Source organism: Lolium perenne, chromosome 2 (genome assembly GCF_019359855.2).
Source record: "Lolium perenne isolate Kyuss_39 chromosome 2, Kyuss_2.0, whole genome shotgun sequence".
NCBI lineage: Eukaryota > Viridiplantae > Streptophyta > Magnoliopsida > Poales > Poaceae > Lolium > Lolium perenne.
In genome coordinates, this window is record NC_067245.2 from 17,157,135 (window position 1) to 17,173,852 (window position 16,718).

General features: G+C 44.2%; 1 protein-coding gene across 1 annotated transcript; it reads left to right on the forward strand.

Annotated features, from left to right (window-relative positions):
• The first annotated feature begins 12,177 nt into the window (after window positions 1-12,177).
• LOC127331330 (P-loop NTPase domain-containing protein LPA1 homolog) lies at window positions 12,178-16,369 on the forward strand. The gene is made up of 7 exons (XM_051357448.2): window positions 12,178-12,405; window positions 12,504-12,775; window positions 13,321-13,402; window positions 13,742-14,137; window positions 14,326-15,066; window positions 15,213-15,335; window positions 15,693-16,369. Exons 1-7 carry the CDS (start codon window positions 12,277-12,279, stop codon window positions 16,104-16,106), a joined length of 2,157 nt encoding a protein of 718 aa, XP_051213408.1. The 5' UTR covers window positions 12,178-12,276; the 3' UTR covers window positions 16,107-16,369.
• The last annotated feature ends 349 nt before the right edge of the window (window positions 16,370-16,718 follow it).

Sequence of the window (16,718 nt, forward strand, 5' to 3'; positions counted from 1 at the left end):
CTATGTGTATGGTAAACTCCGTATGTGAGTCTTCTATGGTTATCTATGTGTGCATGATCTTATTATCTATATGCTTATCACTATGTTGTATTGCTAACCCATGGAAGACGGATGCAAGATATAGGGGGAGCTTCTTATGTACCAATGCTCATATCTAGGGGGAGCTCCTCTATATCTTTCACATTGTTGGTTTACATTATCATTCCTTGCAAATACTTGTGTTGTCATCAAACACCAAAAAGGGGGAGATTGAAAGAACATTTCCCGCCCTTTTGGGTTTTGTGTGTTTGATGTCAACACTAGGTATATATTTATGTGTATTGATGTAGACAGGTACCAGTTTTCAAGAAATATGTTTGATCGGTGAAATGGTATGGTTGTTCTGAAGTTCTGAAGGTCTTTTTATATCTGGCGGAAGTTCCGGCCCCAGCAGGCAGAAGTTCCGCCCTGGTACGTTCAGCAGAAGCCTCTCGGGCCATAGCTTCGTGTGCGATTTTATTCCCTGACCGGAAGTTCCGGTGGAGTTGGCCGGAAGTTCCGGTCAGCGGAACTTCCGCCCAACTTCCGGACAAGTTCCGGAATTCTGGAATTGTGGCTCAGTAATGTCCAGTATGTTTTTCTCTGAATTCCGAAACTTGGCCGGAACTTCCGGTCGCCGGAAGTTCCGCCCTAGTTCCGCCCAAACATTTTCTGAACTGGATGTCTGTCGAAGGCGGAAGTTCCGGCCCTCCTGGCCGGTACTTCCGGTGGAAGCCGGAACTTCCGGCCCTCCTGGCCGGAACTTCCGGTGTAAGTGGATTTCACCCCAACGGTCAGATCTGAGAGCTCTAATCATATAAATAGCTCTCTTCTCCAAAGGGACAAGTTGCTCAATCATTGCAAGAAAAATCTGCCAAGCTTCACCACCATTAGAGCCACCTCAAGAACACAAGATTTGCAAGATCTCCTTCCTCCCCCAACCAAAGCTCTTGATCTTTGGAGATTCGAAGGAGAAACACCGATCTACATCCTCACCGAAGCGTTTTTCATTTCCCCCTTATTTGTTTGAGGGATCTCATGCTAGTGTTCCTATTTGGTTCCCTAGTTGATTTGTGTTGATGTGTTGTTGTTGATTGTTGTATTGTTATAGATTTGGGAGCCTCCAATTCAGTTGTGGATGTGTGCCCCAAGAACCTTGTAAAGGCCCGGTTTCCGCCTCGAGGAAATCCCTTAGTGGAAGTGGGCTAGGCCTTCGTGGCGTTGCTCACCGGAGATCTGAGTGAAGCCTTTGTGGCTGTTGGTTTGGCTTTCATAGCAACCACACTCCTCCAAACGTAGACGTACCTTCTTGCATAGGAAGGGAACTACGGGAATCATCTCCGTGTCATCGCGTGCTCCACTCTCGGTTACCTCTATCCTATTCTATCTCTTATATTGCATAGCTATATTTTGCTTAGTTGTTTGCCTTGTCATATAGATAAATTCACTTAGTTGCATATCTAGAGAATTTACCTTTGTGTCAAGTCTAAATTTAAAAAGAACTAAAAATTGGTTAGCACCTATTCACCCCCCCTCTAGGTGCGGCATACGATCCTTTCAACCTTGGGCCCACACAATACGTCATTGCTACAATACCACATATGGGTATCATTGCGGAAGTTTGTTGTACTAATACGTCCATCATGTAAGTGAGCAGCTATTTAAACTAGTGTTTGTCTTACTAGAGCAACGATGTGAGACTATAAAAATAGAGCTACCGCTAATCTCCTCTGGCGCTTCTTCTGCGCATGCATGCCAGCCTGGCGGTAGCAAGACTCCAGCGCCCCATCTGATATAGCTAGGCTATTTTTTCTCGCTAGACATGACCGCTACCTGTGTGATCTAGTTGGGCTACATTTTATTCAATGTCCACCATAAATCACATTGTACAGTGCAAGTTTTTCGTCAGTTCACTCGGCACAATGCTTCATACATAATCTTGCTTTAATTTTATTTTTATATTGTGTTGTTGTTGTTCTCCTTTATACTGCTATCAATAACTAGGCTGGCTAGTGTGGCATTTAATGGCTAACTAGTGTAGCATGTAATTAATGGGTTACTAAAAAGGGATTTCTATTTTCGTGCCCTCGGTTCCTTAGTTGTACTCAGTTTTCCCCAGCCCCTTAGTTTTTCCTCACTTTTCCCCAAGTCCTTGTTTGAAACCCGCAGAAGGCAGCTCAGACGGCAGGATTCCCGTTAAGTTGACCGCTCCGTTCTGACGTGTGGGGCCGCGTCGTGTGGGCCCGCGTCGCGTGGGGCTGGTAGAAAGGGACCGCGTGGGACAGGACGAGATTGCGTTTGGTTGCACGTGAGCAGGAGCTGGGTTTTGTCTCTCTCGGCCATTGGCATTTCCCTTTTAAGAGTACCTTTTCTGCCTCCTTCTCTCTGCCTTTTTTCACATAATTAGTATCAAATCTAGAGAAGCTTGCATTTCTGTCTTTCTTCAATTATTATTTGTGCCTTTTGGCCCTGGTTGTTTTCCCAATATGGCAGCAAATCTAGTAGGGAGCCCAATCTAGTACTCCATCTGGTCCATATGTATGTAGTTAAATCTAGAAGCAAATCTACAGGGAATGTACGATAAATTCACAAGGTCATATAGTAGAATAGGGATAGATAATATAGATAATAAGCTGCATTCAGCAGCCAAACATAGTAGGGTTCGAGGTTCTTCACAGCAGTACAACACCATCATACTAACAACATAACAACGAGGGATCCCTAACTAACAACAAAGGGATCCCAACAACAAAATGGAGGAGGCAAGAAGAAGACACGTCCAGACTCCGCCACCCCATCTGCCTCTGCCTCCACTTGTTGCTCCCCTTGGGAGCCTTGGGCTTGAGCGGAGGCATGCGCCCGCCGGAGATCTCCACCCGCTGGATGCTGCGGAGGTGCATGCCGAGCGCCAAGTGCTTGGCGCGGAAGGAGTTGGGGTTCACCGACGCGCCGACCTTGGGGTTGGTGTGGCCGATGTTCTCGGCATGCGTGAGGACGCGATTGAAGTCGGTGCCGCCGAGCCTCCTAGTGCGAAGGGGCACTGTAGACACCCTTGGCGACGTCGAGGTAGGAGACATACTGGCCGACCCGCAGCCTCCGCGGCACTGGCGAGTCTTGACGTCATGGTGCTCGTCGTCGCTGCCGACGTCGCTGCAGACAGCTGATCCATATCAAACGGGAATTTATTAGTGAATGAGTTGCAAACGTGCATGATAACAAAGTTAGGAAAAACAGAGGCAGCCTCAGTTAGAGTGGACACGATTATATGTCTACAGGGACGGTGTAAGCGAACCAAAGCTCATGCACAACAGATTTGTACACGTAAATGGTTCGCTGAACCCTCCTGTAAAAATCTGTGCCCACCGATTCATCATAGGCAAAGAAACAGATTAGAGATCTGAAATTGAACAAAATCAAGATTATTATAAAAATTAAAGTGTTTATATCTTTTTATTCTTGCATAAAATAAATGATTGAGATCCTATGATTACTTGCATAAATTAACCGATTGAGATCCCATTATTACTTGCATAAATTAACCGAACGGCCGAAACCCAAATCTTGAACGAAATCAAGGAGGGATCAAAGCAAAATGGAATAAAATCGGCGCAAATATTAGCCCAATACTCATCCATCCACAGATCCATCTACACCAGCACAAATAGGGTTCAAAAAGGAATGGGGAACAAAAAGGAAGCAAACCGTAGTTATTACCTCGTTCCAAGGGTCCTCTATGGAGGTGTCGTAGCGGTTCGGGGGCGGGACGTACGGCACCGGCTCGTAGGGGTCCCATCCCGGTGGGATCTGACCGCGACCGGCGGCAGCAGCCTCTCCGATGCACCGGCGGAGGCGGCGGCGACGTCCGTTGAGGGACGGCGGCGACGTCCGTTGAGGGGACGGCGTCGAAGAGGGAGGCGTCGCGCTTGGAGCCGACGGCGCCGTGGACGATGGGATTGGCATTCTCCTTGTCCATCTCGCCGGCAGAGGAGAGGGAGAGGGAGAGGGTTTTTTGCTTTGGAGAAGATGATGGGACGTGAGAGAGGCGGCGTTGCGTAGGCGAGTGAGAGTGACAGAGATAGTGGGAGGAGGCGTCTATAAAGGCTAGTGGTGGTTAATGCGACCCGCGTCCTACGCGTCCACCGCCGCACGTCCGCACGTCTTGGACTTCTCGCAATGCGCCACGCGTCCACGATTGCACGTCTTCGATTTCGCACCGCGACCGGCGTCTACGCGTCAAATATTGCACGTCTTTCATTTACTGCACCGCAACACGCGTCCTCGAGTCTAACCCTGAAAATTTAGATATACTCGCTTATAACCTCGAGCATTATACTAGCATTTTTTGTGTGCTCAGTTTTCCCCTTGAGTGCTAGTACCGGCTAGTGCAATATGCTCAGTTTTACCCTCAAGTAGCTGGTCAACAGACAGTCAACAAATGGGATTAACTAGTTAAATGAGTCATTTAATGTGCAAAAATTCCGAAAAATAGTGGCACATACTCATGGAGTCTTTACCACAAATTTCCAGTTCTCAAAACATAGATAAGTCATAGATAAATCAAGTTTTACCACAAATTGCCACTTCTCAAAGGCCTTCTCAAATCACCTAGTAGCTATGAAGGTGCATGGTTTTCCACAATAAGCCCTTCCCAAAACAGCTTTCCCCAAAACATACTTTGTCTAAATGAGGCCACAATTCTCACACTCATGTATATTTGTATTGCAAATAGTTTGAGATAGGCCAAGATGGGTTTTATTCTACAAAACACGCATTTTTCATTTTTTAAATCTCATATTTGAATCCCTTAGTCTGTTTATTACATAGGTGCCCTTGGTTTCTTGATACTACCTGCCTTTTGCCCTCTCCCTCCACAAATTCTCTCACACGTGCAACATTGCCCCGATTGGTCTAGCCCATGTCACGCGGATCGTGCCCGCCGACCGTTGATCGTATGATCTAACGGGCAGGATAACCCCTCCCTCTCTCTCGTCGGCGGTTACCTTCCACTCTCTAAGTTTGCTAAATGGCGGTTTTCTCGTATTTATTTTCACGCGCTAAAAATTATAAACTCTTTTAGGCATTACTTTTCACGCAAAAAATGATAAACCATCACCGATTTGTTGTAGCCATAAATTTTCACGCAAAAAATGATAAACCGTCACCGATTTGTTGTAGCCATTAATTTTCACGAAAATCCCAAATGATAAACCAACACCGATTTGTTGTAGCCATTACTTTTCACGCAAAAAATGATAGACCATCACCGATTTCTTGTAGCCATTACTATTCACGGTAAAAATGATAAACGAACCAATCTATCTATCTCTCGTATTTGAAGTTTGGAAGGGTTCACCATCTAGTTATGTTAACTTTCGAGGTTTTGATCTGAAAACAAATGGGTATTATAAAGGGAAATAAAAGTTCAAAAAATGTAAAAACGAAACAATCTACCTATCTTTGTATAGAAGATCGTCTGTATGATTTTTGAGGTCATTTAGAGAAGGTAGAAAAAATCCCTTTTGAGAAGGTCGAAAAACCTAACTTGTTACAAAAGCTGGTTTCAAAGTGAGACCTAACCAAATTTGGCATACATTATGCCATATCTATAACAACAAGGAATATCTAAAAGGGAAAGTTTCACAAAATTTGAAATTTATGGCGAAAATGATGCCATACATGATGCTGTTTTTCGAGGTTTTGACCTGAAAATCAATTGGATATTATAAAGGGAAATAAAAAGTTCAAAAAATATAAAAACGAAATAATCTATCTATCTATGTATAGAAGATCAGCTGTATGAAATTTGAGGTCATTTAGAGGAGGTAGAATAAATCACCTTGTTAGAAAAGCTGGTTTCATGAGACGAAACGGCATGCGTTTAAGCAAAGTGATTTTTTCGAACATCTCCAAATGATCCCAAATTTGCCATACATGATGCCATACGTGTAACAACAAGGAACCCTATCTAAAAAGTGTCAAAAAAGTTTGCCCAACCGTATAGCTCTATCAAAAAGAACCTCACCATGGCGCTAGTATAATTTTGGGCTTACTTACAAACTTTCGTTACCTAACCTTCAACACGAAACTTGTTTCAAATCACTTTTGGCGTACAAGAAACAAATCCCTCCTTGATTCGAGCACCACAGCCTCCAAACTTTGCCGATGCCGATATCGGCATGGTCAGAACGGCTATGCTCGACGCCACTGCTAGGTCACCGTCGGGATGCACCCTCAATCCCGTCCCCTCATTCGATCACTGACACACCAGAGATACCACCGAGGCCAATGCCGAACGTACATGCTGATGCCAATGCCGAACATGCATCCACGCCGATGTGGGCACGGCCACGCCGCCCCGCTATGTTGGACGCCACAGACCACCGCGAGGTCTTTCCCTTCGCCACCACACTCTTCTAGCACCCATCTATACACGCCAGAAAGGAGAGACACTAGTTTTCTCTACATTGCTCGCGTTCGTGTCGGACACGGTCAGTCAAAGTTTTGAGGTAGTCGTCGATGTCGTTGACCATTTCTTCTCTTCTTTGCATGGTTAAACGCGTCTAGTTCATATCTATCTAATGCGTCTGGTCTCGCCTCATGCAGTTCTTTGTGGACGTCGATCTCATCTCGGCACTCCGCAGGCCACCTCCTCCGTGCCATCGCTGTAGAGCTCCGTTTAAAAATCTAATCCTACCCGTGTATTGCCCCTTGTATCAGCGCCATGGCCCCACTTGTCATTTGATATAGCGAAGCCCCACTCGTTCGCGTTTTGGTCAGGGATACAGCGATGCTTACGGTCAAACAAAGATGGATGGTCTAACGTGTCTTTGCAGGCTCTACGTGGCCCCACTAGTCAGAAGATAACGGTCAACCGTCGGGCAACCGGGCGTTACATCACGTGTGATGGTTTCAGACAAACGCTTGGGTAAAACTGAGGAAAAACTAAGGAGCTGGGGAAAACTGAGCACAACTAAGGACCCGAGGGCACGAAAATAGAAATCCCTACTAAAAAATGTTGACTTTTTGGCACCAAACCCATGATGAAAATTGATACTATTGGTGGTGTTCTAGAAACATCTGTTTACCACTACTCTTGATGTACTTACAAGAATAATGTGTGATAGTTACCACGTTTTTTACTTAACAATACTTATTACTTATGACATGATTATCAACATAGTGTAATGTATTTACCATACTATTTGATGACAATTAGCCCCTACTTTACCGACAAAAGCGACACTACACACAGTGCCCTATTCCAATTAATTAAGTGACCAACTTGTCTATGCAAGAGTCACTAGATTATTTAGTAGCAAGATTTATGATGTAGAAAAAACTAGGTTATTCAGTTAAAGGTAATTAGGTTGTCTACAATAGAGTCACTAGGTTGTCCAAATAAAGCCATCAGATTATTCAGTATCAATTACCATCACAGACAAAAATGCGAGCCAGATTGCCTAATTGTAGTCGCCACATTGTTAAGATAAAGTTATTAGATTATTTAGTAGCAATTACCATCACAAAACCTATAATGCAAAAAAAACAATTTGTTCATTTGGAGCAACCAGATTGTCAAGATATATAAAAGTCACCATATTATTTAGTAGCAATTACCATCACCAAAATTATAATGCAAAAATTCCAGGTTATTCAAGTAAACGAACCGAATTGTCTAATTGTAGTAATCACATTGTTAAGATAAAGTCACCAGATTATTTAGCATTAACAAGAACCACAATATCTATCATGCAAAAGTAACCACTAACACAAGGTGGGGGAGAGGTTGGGCAGCAGGCTTACACTTAATCCGACAACCAATGCTGCTATTGTGCCTACTCCCTCGTGGGTGCGCCATAGCCATTCTTGCTCCTACCATGGTCATGTGGCTGGCGTTGCCACATCCGCCCGACCATGGAGTGAGGCCATCGTCGTCGTGCCTTCTCTACCCGTCGTCGTGTTCCCTCGGCCATGTGTGTAAGGTTGTAGCCACGCCCGCTCCACCATGGAGCGGGGTTGTTGTCACCCACGCCTGCCCTGCCATATGCGTGCGAGGCCACCATCTTCCCACCTCCTCCGACATGATGAACCATTTTTCTTTTGTTGAACTATAAATCTTTATGCAAGATTGCGAATCATGTTATACATAGCTAAGTATAATTCACATGTGTAGTTTAAAAAATCAATAAGGCTCTGGTTCCCGGGTCAGATCTCAGGGATTTTGCCCTACCTCTTTGCTCATCTGCAGATCCCCATGGTGGAGGAAGGAAGACAGGAAAGGAGGCTTTTGGCACTGCGTGTGGGAGCTCACCAACGACGGCGCATTGTCGGCCTCGGGGCGCTATTCCGTCGATTCTCAAAGCCGAAGGGCGGCTGCTCCGAGTTGGCCTTCGTCAACTCTTCTTCAACCTCCAGGCGAGAGAGCCATTAGGGAGGCCCTCCCTCAGCTTCAGTGCGACGATCCACATCAACTCTGACCCAAGTGGTTCCGTTCCCAGCGTCGGAGATGATGGTCGCGGTTTGAGGCTAGGATCTGAGGTCGGTGGAGAAGGACCATATGGAGTTTTACATTTTAGATCTAGGGTTCTTTTTGCAATTCTGGAGGACTTGTTTGTATTTACTTTTTACTGATAGGTCCTCCTTGTATTTACACCGAAATAATATAAGCAGTGTCTCCAGGTCCTTCGGGACCTCTCGCTATTAAAAAAACACTCACGTACCTTTAAGCTCACATGGTAGAAGTAACTCCTCAAACCAAAGGTTCCAAGAATGAAAACGTGAAATGGGTGAAGCAAATGAACGGTGACAAAAGAGTGCTCAAGAATCGGGTAGTATCTTTTGTTGTCGCATCCCTTACCATGCTTCACTTCCCCCTTCTATAAGCTTTGTTGCTAAACACAATTTTCCTCTTAACCATGGCTTGAAGCCTTATTACCTTGAATGTATTCCCATCTATGCTGAAACTAGAGACTGGTAGAAAATGGAACTACCCTTTGTTATAACTAAAAGATTGGTTATTCATAATTCGCACGTCATATCTTTATTTCGCAAAATGCCCCCTCTCTCAACAAAGTTTTATCACGTGGTCAACATTGTAGATGAACATGTGTTTTCTTCCAAAATTATCTAGTTTCATTGTAGTCGACAAATTGTAATGTTATAGTGATGGGTATATCGTTATCCACAATGATGCGCGTCACTAGTGGTGAAGGTAACATAACATGACGTAGACCAGTGTGGGATGGTGTTGAGAGCATGCCTCAGTGTTGCATGGTGCGAGGATGGCAACAGTACCAATTCCATATAAATTATTGAGATTGGGTTGCACAGTCACTCCTCATGAATGATTTTACCACCACATTATGTGGGCCACGAGATACTATTGTCAAGAACTTTGTGGAACCATATCAAATTTTCTGTGCAACACGTGGTAACAAAATACCACACACACTATAAAATGGTGTGACCTAGTTGGTGTTATGTGGATAAATTTAATATAAATGTTCTGGATAGCAATTAAGGTAGGTAGATAAGAAAAAGCTCATCCAGAACACCCTCGCCTGCTATCCATATTTACAGGTTTCTCTTGTCTATATATGTTGGAACAATATAACAACCTCATATTCATATGCAATTCCTATCTTAGATCTGGTTTCCTTTCATACGGACCAATCCGTCGGAAGAAGCCTCCGGGGCCCGAAGCCTTCAGCCATGATGACCTAGACACTCTGGAGCCATGTAGAGAGGAGCCCAAAAGTTTCACATAGACTCCATAGCCAAACCACTTTGGGACCACGAAAACACTGACCCTTTTGGTCCAGATACTCGACCTACCTACATACATGAAGCATTTGTCAATGCCCATGTACCCCTTTTGACCCAAATTTTACCTATTCGTGAGTTTGCTATAAATACTCCATCTTGTCCTTTGTAGGGTTAGACATGAATTATAACCCAAGAGCAGTGCTCCTCTTTCCTTTGCAGGATCTAGGACTTCTCCCCTTGTTGGAGTGACTATAATTCTTGTACCAGTCTTGGGGTAGCTAATCTTTCCTCCATGATTATATTGGGTGGATGGACCTAATGATTTGAGAAAACGTTTCAAATGAGAGTAACCTAACCTAAGATCTTTGATCCAAGAGCTATATCATGTCGGCACGAGTGTTTGGATGTTGATTTGCCAGCTAGCCTTTTATTTTCTTATCGATATGTGTGATTTCTCCATCTCACTCATTACCTTCTTCATCCATGTGGTTATTCGTGAAGATCGGGTCACTCATCTCATATCAAATAAGATAGAAGAACTTCCATATATCTAGAAGTTGTTGCTCCTCCATTTCAGCTCTCTTAAAGCCATGTATATCTGAAACTCATACTGGAACGTCCTTTGATGGCTTTCAACCGTTCTACCGCAGTTTTTTTTAGGTCAAAAGGTGTCCTATGGGAGTTTGTATGTCGGTTGCTAGTCATCTCTTCTTTGTGGCATCTTCTCTAGGATGGAGCGTGCCTTTATCTCAACGTCAAGCAATTGCACCGTTCCAAGTGGTCTTGTCTCGGCGAAGGCGCGGTTGGCTCTTGTTCGACGATGAGTTTGCCCGATGGCGAAGGACCATATTGGCAAAGATTTTTAGTTATGTGTTCTTTTGTGAATCTGAACAACTAATATGTATTTTTCTTTTATCATGGGGTCTTTATGTAATTTTCAATGCCACTTGTTTTATTTAATTCAGCTTTAGGACCCCTCTCTTGTTAAAAAGGGAAAAAATAAAATGATTTTTTTTCCAATTCGTGTCACTTATTTGTGTGTATGCGCCTAGGACAATGTTAGTGGGACCGTGTGGGGTGAGCGGTGCGGCAATCTCTTATAGACGATGAAGGATGGTCTGATGAGAACAAATTAAAAGAGATAGAGAAGGGGATAATAACATGAAATGTATCCTCTACAAAAAAAGAACATAAAATGTAGTGGGACCTCATGCTTCGCTCGTTGGTGCATTGTGATGGCAGCCAATCAAGACACAAGATCCTCCCCTTGGACGGGAGATTTTCCTGTATTTAATCTAGTTTTGGACCCTATGCTAGGGATGACAATGTGTACCCATTACCCATATACCTGACGGGTAAAATTCCATCAAAAGTACGAGTATGGGATAAAAATTACATCTGTGTATGTAAATAGAAAAATATCATACCCATCGAATAAAGTGGGTATGGGTACGGAATCGTAGAACTCATACGTGCGTACCCATGTAGTCGTCCAAAATTTGACAAGTGTGGCCTTCGAAGCTAGTATTCTAACATCTTAAATCCCTCCTAATCACACGCTCAGTTAGCTAGGCCGAACCTCACGCTTCCTAGCTAGTTCCAAATCGTTGGTGGGTTACTTAAGATTATGCCCCTATCTAGAATCCCCGTGACTGTCGCAGTCCATATATTATTACGTGATCACATCTTAATTTATTGTTGTTTATGTGCAACAACTGTTGTTTATGAGAACATGCTATTTTTTATAATATATTGTTGGTTATAAGTACATAAGTATTGATGCTTATAATGTGGTATTTTTTATAAACTACATATGGTTACATGTTGATATTTATTACTATTTTTGCTTAATTTAATATGTTGTATCAGTAATATTTTTATCCGTGGGTACCTATTTATCATGTTAGGTAGTGAGTAAAAAAATAATTGTACTCGTTGATGGGTACGAGTACCAGTGACAGGTAAAATTAAAAAGGACGAGTACGGTATGGGTGACTCCACCCGTGGTACCCATATCCGACCGATGTAAAAAAATATAAGGCAGGAAAAGATGATTTCTTTTTCCAATTCGTCGCAGGAATCGATTCTTTCTTGCATTTTATGAATGTTTACTTAGTACTCCGTACTACTAACAGGGATTCCCACATGGGCGGCCCATGGTACCCGCCGGGCCGTCGGGCCGCGGGCCGGGCCGTAGTTTTAAATGGTGTTTTCGGGCTACCCAGGCCCGGCCCGGCCCGGCAGTCGGGCCAACATTTCTCGGCCCAGGCCCGAGTTTTTCGGGCCGGGCCTCGGGCCAGGCTGCCCATGGCCAGGTATGGGTCCAACCAATTTGTCTACGGTTTGTGGTGTCGTGTCCCGAACGACCGACCGACCAAGCGAAACCAGGAGGAGACGACGACCGAAGAGCAGGAGATCAAAGACCCGGCCTTTCTTTTGTTCTCCTGACCGGCCCCTCCCCTCTCTCTTCCGGCCGCACGCGAGCGCCGCGCCATGGCCGGCCGGGCGAAGCTCCTGTACATTGTGGTCGTCGACGACAATGGCTCCTCCTTCCGCTACACCCGATCCCTCCTCCACAGCACCCTCCAGCTCATGGGATGCAAGCCGAGGCACGCCTTCGAGGTCCTTCCCCCCCCCCTCTATTATTCTCCAATCGCTCCTCGCTTTCCTCCTCGATTCGATCCCATCTTATTTCCATTTCGATTTTGCTAAACAAAAAGATTAGCCGGAGGGTGTTCGATGTGATCCGAGGCGACCCTGCGGAGATGAACATGCTGATGGCCATGTCCGGCGGCGGCGGCGGCGGCGGCGTGCAGCGGTACGAGCTCCCGGACGCCGCCACCAGCCCGCGCCAGTTCCAGTTCGAGCTCTACAAGCGCCGCACCACCGTCCTCGTCCCCAGGGACCTCTTCATCCAGCTCGTCTGCCAGGCCCTCTCCCTGTACAAGTACCTATCGCCCAACCAGAGGAACGATCTCATGCTCGCCTGCAGGCAAGTAGCATCTCTTTCTCTTCTTATTCCAAGATTTCATGTGATGAATGATTATCCCTAAGTTTGTTAACATGCTTTACAAAGTAAACATCACAATTCGATCTGGACACTTCCAGAAAACAATTACAAAGTATTGTAATAAAGGGCCCATTTAGGACACATTCACAATACATACAGGCAATAGTCTGCCAAAACTGCAGGGGGTGGAAAACTGTACATTATGACTAACTTGCCACAGCTAAGCTCTCCCATTCTTTTTGTTACGATTAGTACATTCCTATCCTATTCACCAGAATGAACAGGCATCTGTATTTATCACATATTAACATGAGGTAAACAAATGGTTGTTGCAATCTGTCGAAGCTAAACTCAATAGCTGAATTTTCCTTGTTTACAATGCAACTTTTCTAGATTATTATACTTCTACCGTTTCAAACATTCTACTGCATCTGGATTTTCCGTATGCATCTCTGGGGAACCAGCCTTCAAAGGTGTTGATTTCATTTTTCTCTCTGCTCCGTTGATATTCATTTATCTCTGTGTAGGATTAAAGAAAGAAAGGAGTCTGTCACGGTTCTCCTCTGCGGCACTAGTGGTTGTGGCAAGTCCACTCTTTCTACTTTGCTGGTACACATCCACCCTTTTATTTTGGATTCTTACCATAAATAATGCTGAAATCTTTCCTAGAGCAGCTTATGTGTTTAGATATTGTCAGAGCTAAACAATAAAATTTAGGCACTCTGTCATTGCTACCAGGAGAACCTTGTATCATTTAGGTGGGAAACTATAGCACTTAGTCTATCATGGCTTATGTTCCTTCATACTTACCTAGTGTGTATTAGACATTTGACCTGCAAACAGTGTTACTTAACTATTTCTTCAGAACCACACCACGCCCAATGCGCCCAATTTATTATTATTTTACTTTCAAGATTATAAGCATTTCTAATTCCAATGTATCAACAGGGGAGCAGATTAGGGATCACGACTGTAGTTTCCACAGACTCCATACGTCACATGATGCGGAGCTTTGTTGACGAGAAAGAAAACCCCCTTCTTTGGGCATCAACTTACCATGCAGGTGAATGCCTTGACCCAATAGCAGTTTCTGAAGCAAAAGCCAGGCGGAAAGCGAAAAAACGCTCAGGCGTGTCAAGCAGCCCGGGTATGGATTACGAGAGGAGTGGGGTTCAAAGTGACAAGTTTGACGGAAAACCAATTGGGAGGAAACAAATGGCTATTGAAGGTTATAAAGCACAAAGTGAGATGGTGATTGATAGTTTGGATCGGCTAATTACTGCCTGGGAAGATCGGAAAGAATCAGTTGTCGTTGAGGGTGTTCACCTGAGCCTTAATTTTGTGGTATGCTCTTCTAAAAATATATTTTTCCCGGTACATTTTTCCGTATATTCTTGCCCTTGAGGTGTTTTCATTTATTACGAATACATTTAGTATTCAGCTAAGTGGAATTATAAATTCAATGATCCACCTGTCCCAATTTCCCCCGTTATATTTTGTAATGATGTTGTCGAATCATTTCCATATTTCAGATGGGGTTAATGAAGAAACATCCATCAATAATTCCTTTCATGATCTACATATCCAGTGAGGGCAAACACACGGAGAGGTTTGCTGTACGTGCAAAATACATGACACTTGACCCAACAAAAAATAAGTATGTCAAATACATCAACAATATTAGAACCATCCAAGAGTACCTCTGCAGTCGGGCTGACAAGTACTTAGTTCCCAAGGTAAACAACACTAATGTTGACCGGAGTGTGGCTTCTATCCATGCCACCGTCTTTAGCTCCCTCCGCAGGCGAGCTGCTGGAGATCAGTTGTATGACCCTGGTACAAATACTGTAGCTGCTGTAAATGACGAGTACAAAAACCAATGTGTTGCTAACTCGATGAGTTCCAAGGGGATGTTCAAATTAATCCAACGCCTAGGGTCCTCAAGAAAGCTCATGGCCATAATCAATGTGGATGGGTCTGTTTCAAAGGCTTGGCCTGTTGAGTCCAGTGGTGGAGACGGAAAAAGCAGTGCGGAAGATGGCAACCAGAAATCTCTAGGAAATCCAATATATGGACCTCTGAATATCGGAAGAGCAGAGTCGGTCAATCTCCAGTTTGGCTCCTTTGGTATAAGTGCCTGGCCTACAGACACTGGCTGTACGAGTCAAGCTGGAAATGTCGACGACTCATGGATCGATGGTAATGAAGGCAGTAGCAGCCATGTTGCGTCTTCGTCTGGTTCCCCTAAGAAGTTGGATGGACACTGTAAAGAGGTAAGCAATTTTACTTTGTTCCTGAACTTCTCTGATTTTGCTACAATTGTTCTGTCAGTGGAGAGAGATGACGCAATCTCATTTGTTAGATTGAAACACGAAACTGGTGTCCTAATTGGTGCTTCATTTTTATTTGTTGAGGCTAGATTAAAGAGTCATCAGCTGCATCAGGCAGTGATGACGACGACGAAGACGAAGCTGAAGTTCCACCTAACTCAGGGAGTGATGAGGACCTAAGTGAAGAAGATAACGAGGAAAACCATGATGAGGTGAGACATGGCAGTCTATTTGTTACCTTAATTTTAACTTACTGTGGCTTGCTGTAATGAGTTGTAAAATGCTTAGATATGAGCAGCAGATGTCCAACACTCAAAATAGTGAATTGTTTTGATCGGGTGATTTGAGTCCATTCCACATTTGGATTTCCTTTCCGAGGTTGACTCCCTAAAGAGTAAATGTGATTTAAGTAATGGATACAATTTAAGATCTGTAGTTTCGCTCTGTAGGCTATGTAGTAGTTTCCTAAACCCTGCTTAACAAACCAAAGCGTTTTTTCTTTATTACAAAAAGTGATTGACCAAGTGGAATCAATTATTTAACAGAATCTGCCGCTGTTTTCTTCGCAGATGGAAGGGTCTGTCGATGAGGATTGCAACAGGTCTGATGAGGAATATGATGACCTGGCGATGCGGGACAGCATGGAGATCGGTTACTTGAGCGATGATGGCATGGTGCGCACCTGCTTAAGCAATAGGTTTCCAGATGGCAACCAACACCAAAGCCACCGCCGCACACCAAGGAAGCAGCTGGAGACCCTGCGAAGCCTGTCGAAGATTAACATTTCCGTTCCTGACACAGCACGCTCTTCTTCCTCTGTCGTCGTCCCTCCAGGCACAGCCGGCAGGAGGAACACGACAGCCAGAAGGGTGAGGCGGACCCTGAGCGACTCATTCCACTCGCGGCCGAGGAGCTGCCCGTCTCTTGCCGAACCAGTGACAAAGCCGGAGGGCTCGGCTGTTCCAGTGGCTCCTGATAGGTAGGTAGGTGTATATATGTGTTCATCTGTTGATGTAATAATGAATAACCAGGAAAGGGCAGGGAAGGGGTGCTACTTGGATGTGGGTGTTTGCTGGCGAGCTGAATAATGGAACGTCTTTGGTTTGTGCAGTTTCTAACTGACCATCTTTTTTCTTTTTTCTTTTCTTTTGGGGTCTGGAATTGAGAGAGTTCTTTTCGTGTGTTTACTTCTGGATCCTGCAATACCAATATATAATGCTGGATAAGATATAGGTCATTGTGGTAATCATGTTGTCGTGAATGAAATGACACCAACATTTAGTTAACAATGAAGAAATTGAAAAAACTAGCACATATGTATGGATAATGCCGATGTGGAGATGAAAATCATACGTAGTCTTCCACTTAGAAGCATAAATATATCCATCGTCTGAAATGAGCACATTAACATCTCTATGAATGAGCTCCTGGTGTGCTCCGCTCTTTTTTGTGTGTGCCCGCTCTTGTATCAATCTTGTAATGCAAACCAGCAATCGGACAGTCCAGCGGAAACCGAGTTAGTTGAAAACCGGTGAAACTATGTTTCTGAAAATCATGAAGAAGATTAAAGTATGTTGGGGTGGTGATGATGTACT

Bases quoted from the DNA above. Each gene is read 5' to 3' on its own strand.
- LOC127331330 (XM_051357448.2), top strand. From the start codon at position 12,277: ATGGCCGGCCGGGCGAAGCTCCTGTACATTGTGGTCGTCGACGACAAT. The intron at 12,406-12,503 runs GTCCTTCCCCCC...CTAAACAAAAAG, and splicing joins AGCCGAGGCACGCCTTCGAG to ATTAGCCGGAGGGTGTTCGA. The intron at 12,776-13,320 runs GCAAGTAGCATC...ATCTCTGTGTAG, and splicing joins GATCTCATGCTCGCCTGCAG to GATTAAAGAAAGAAAGGAGT.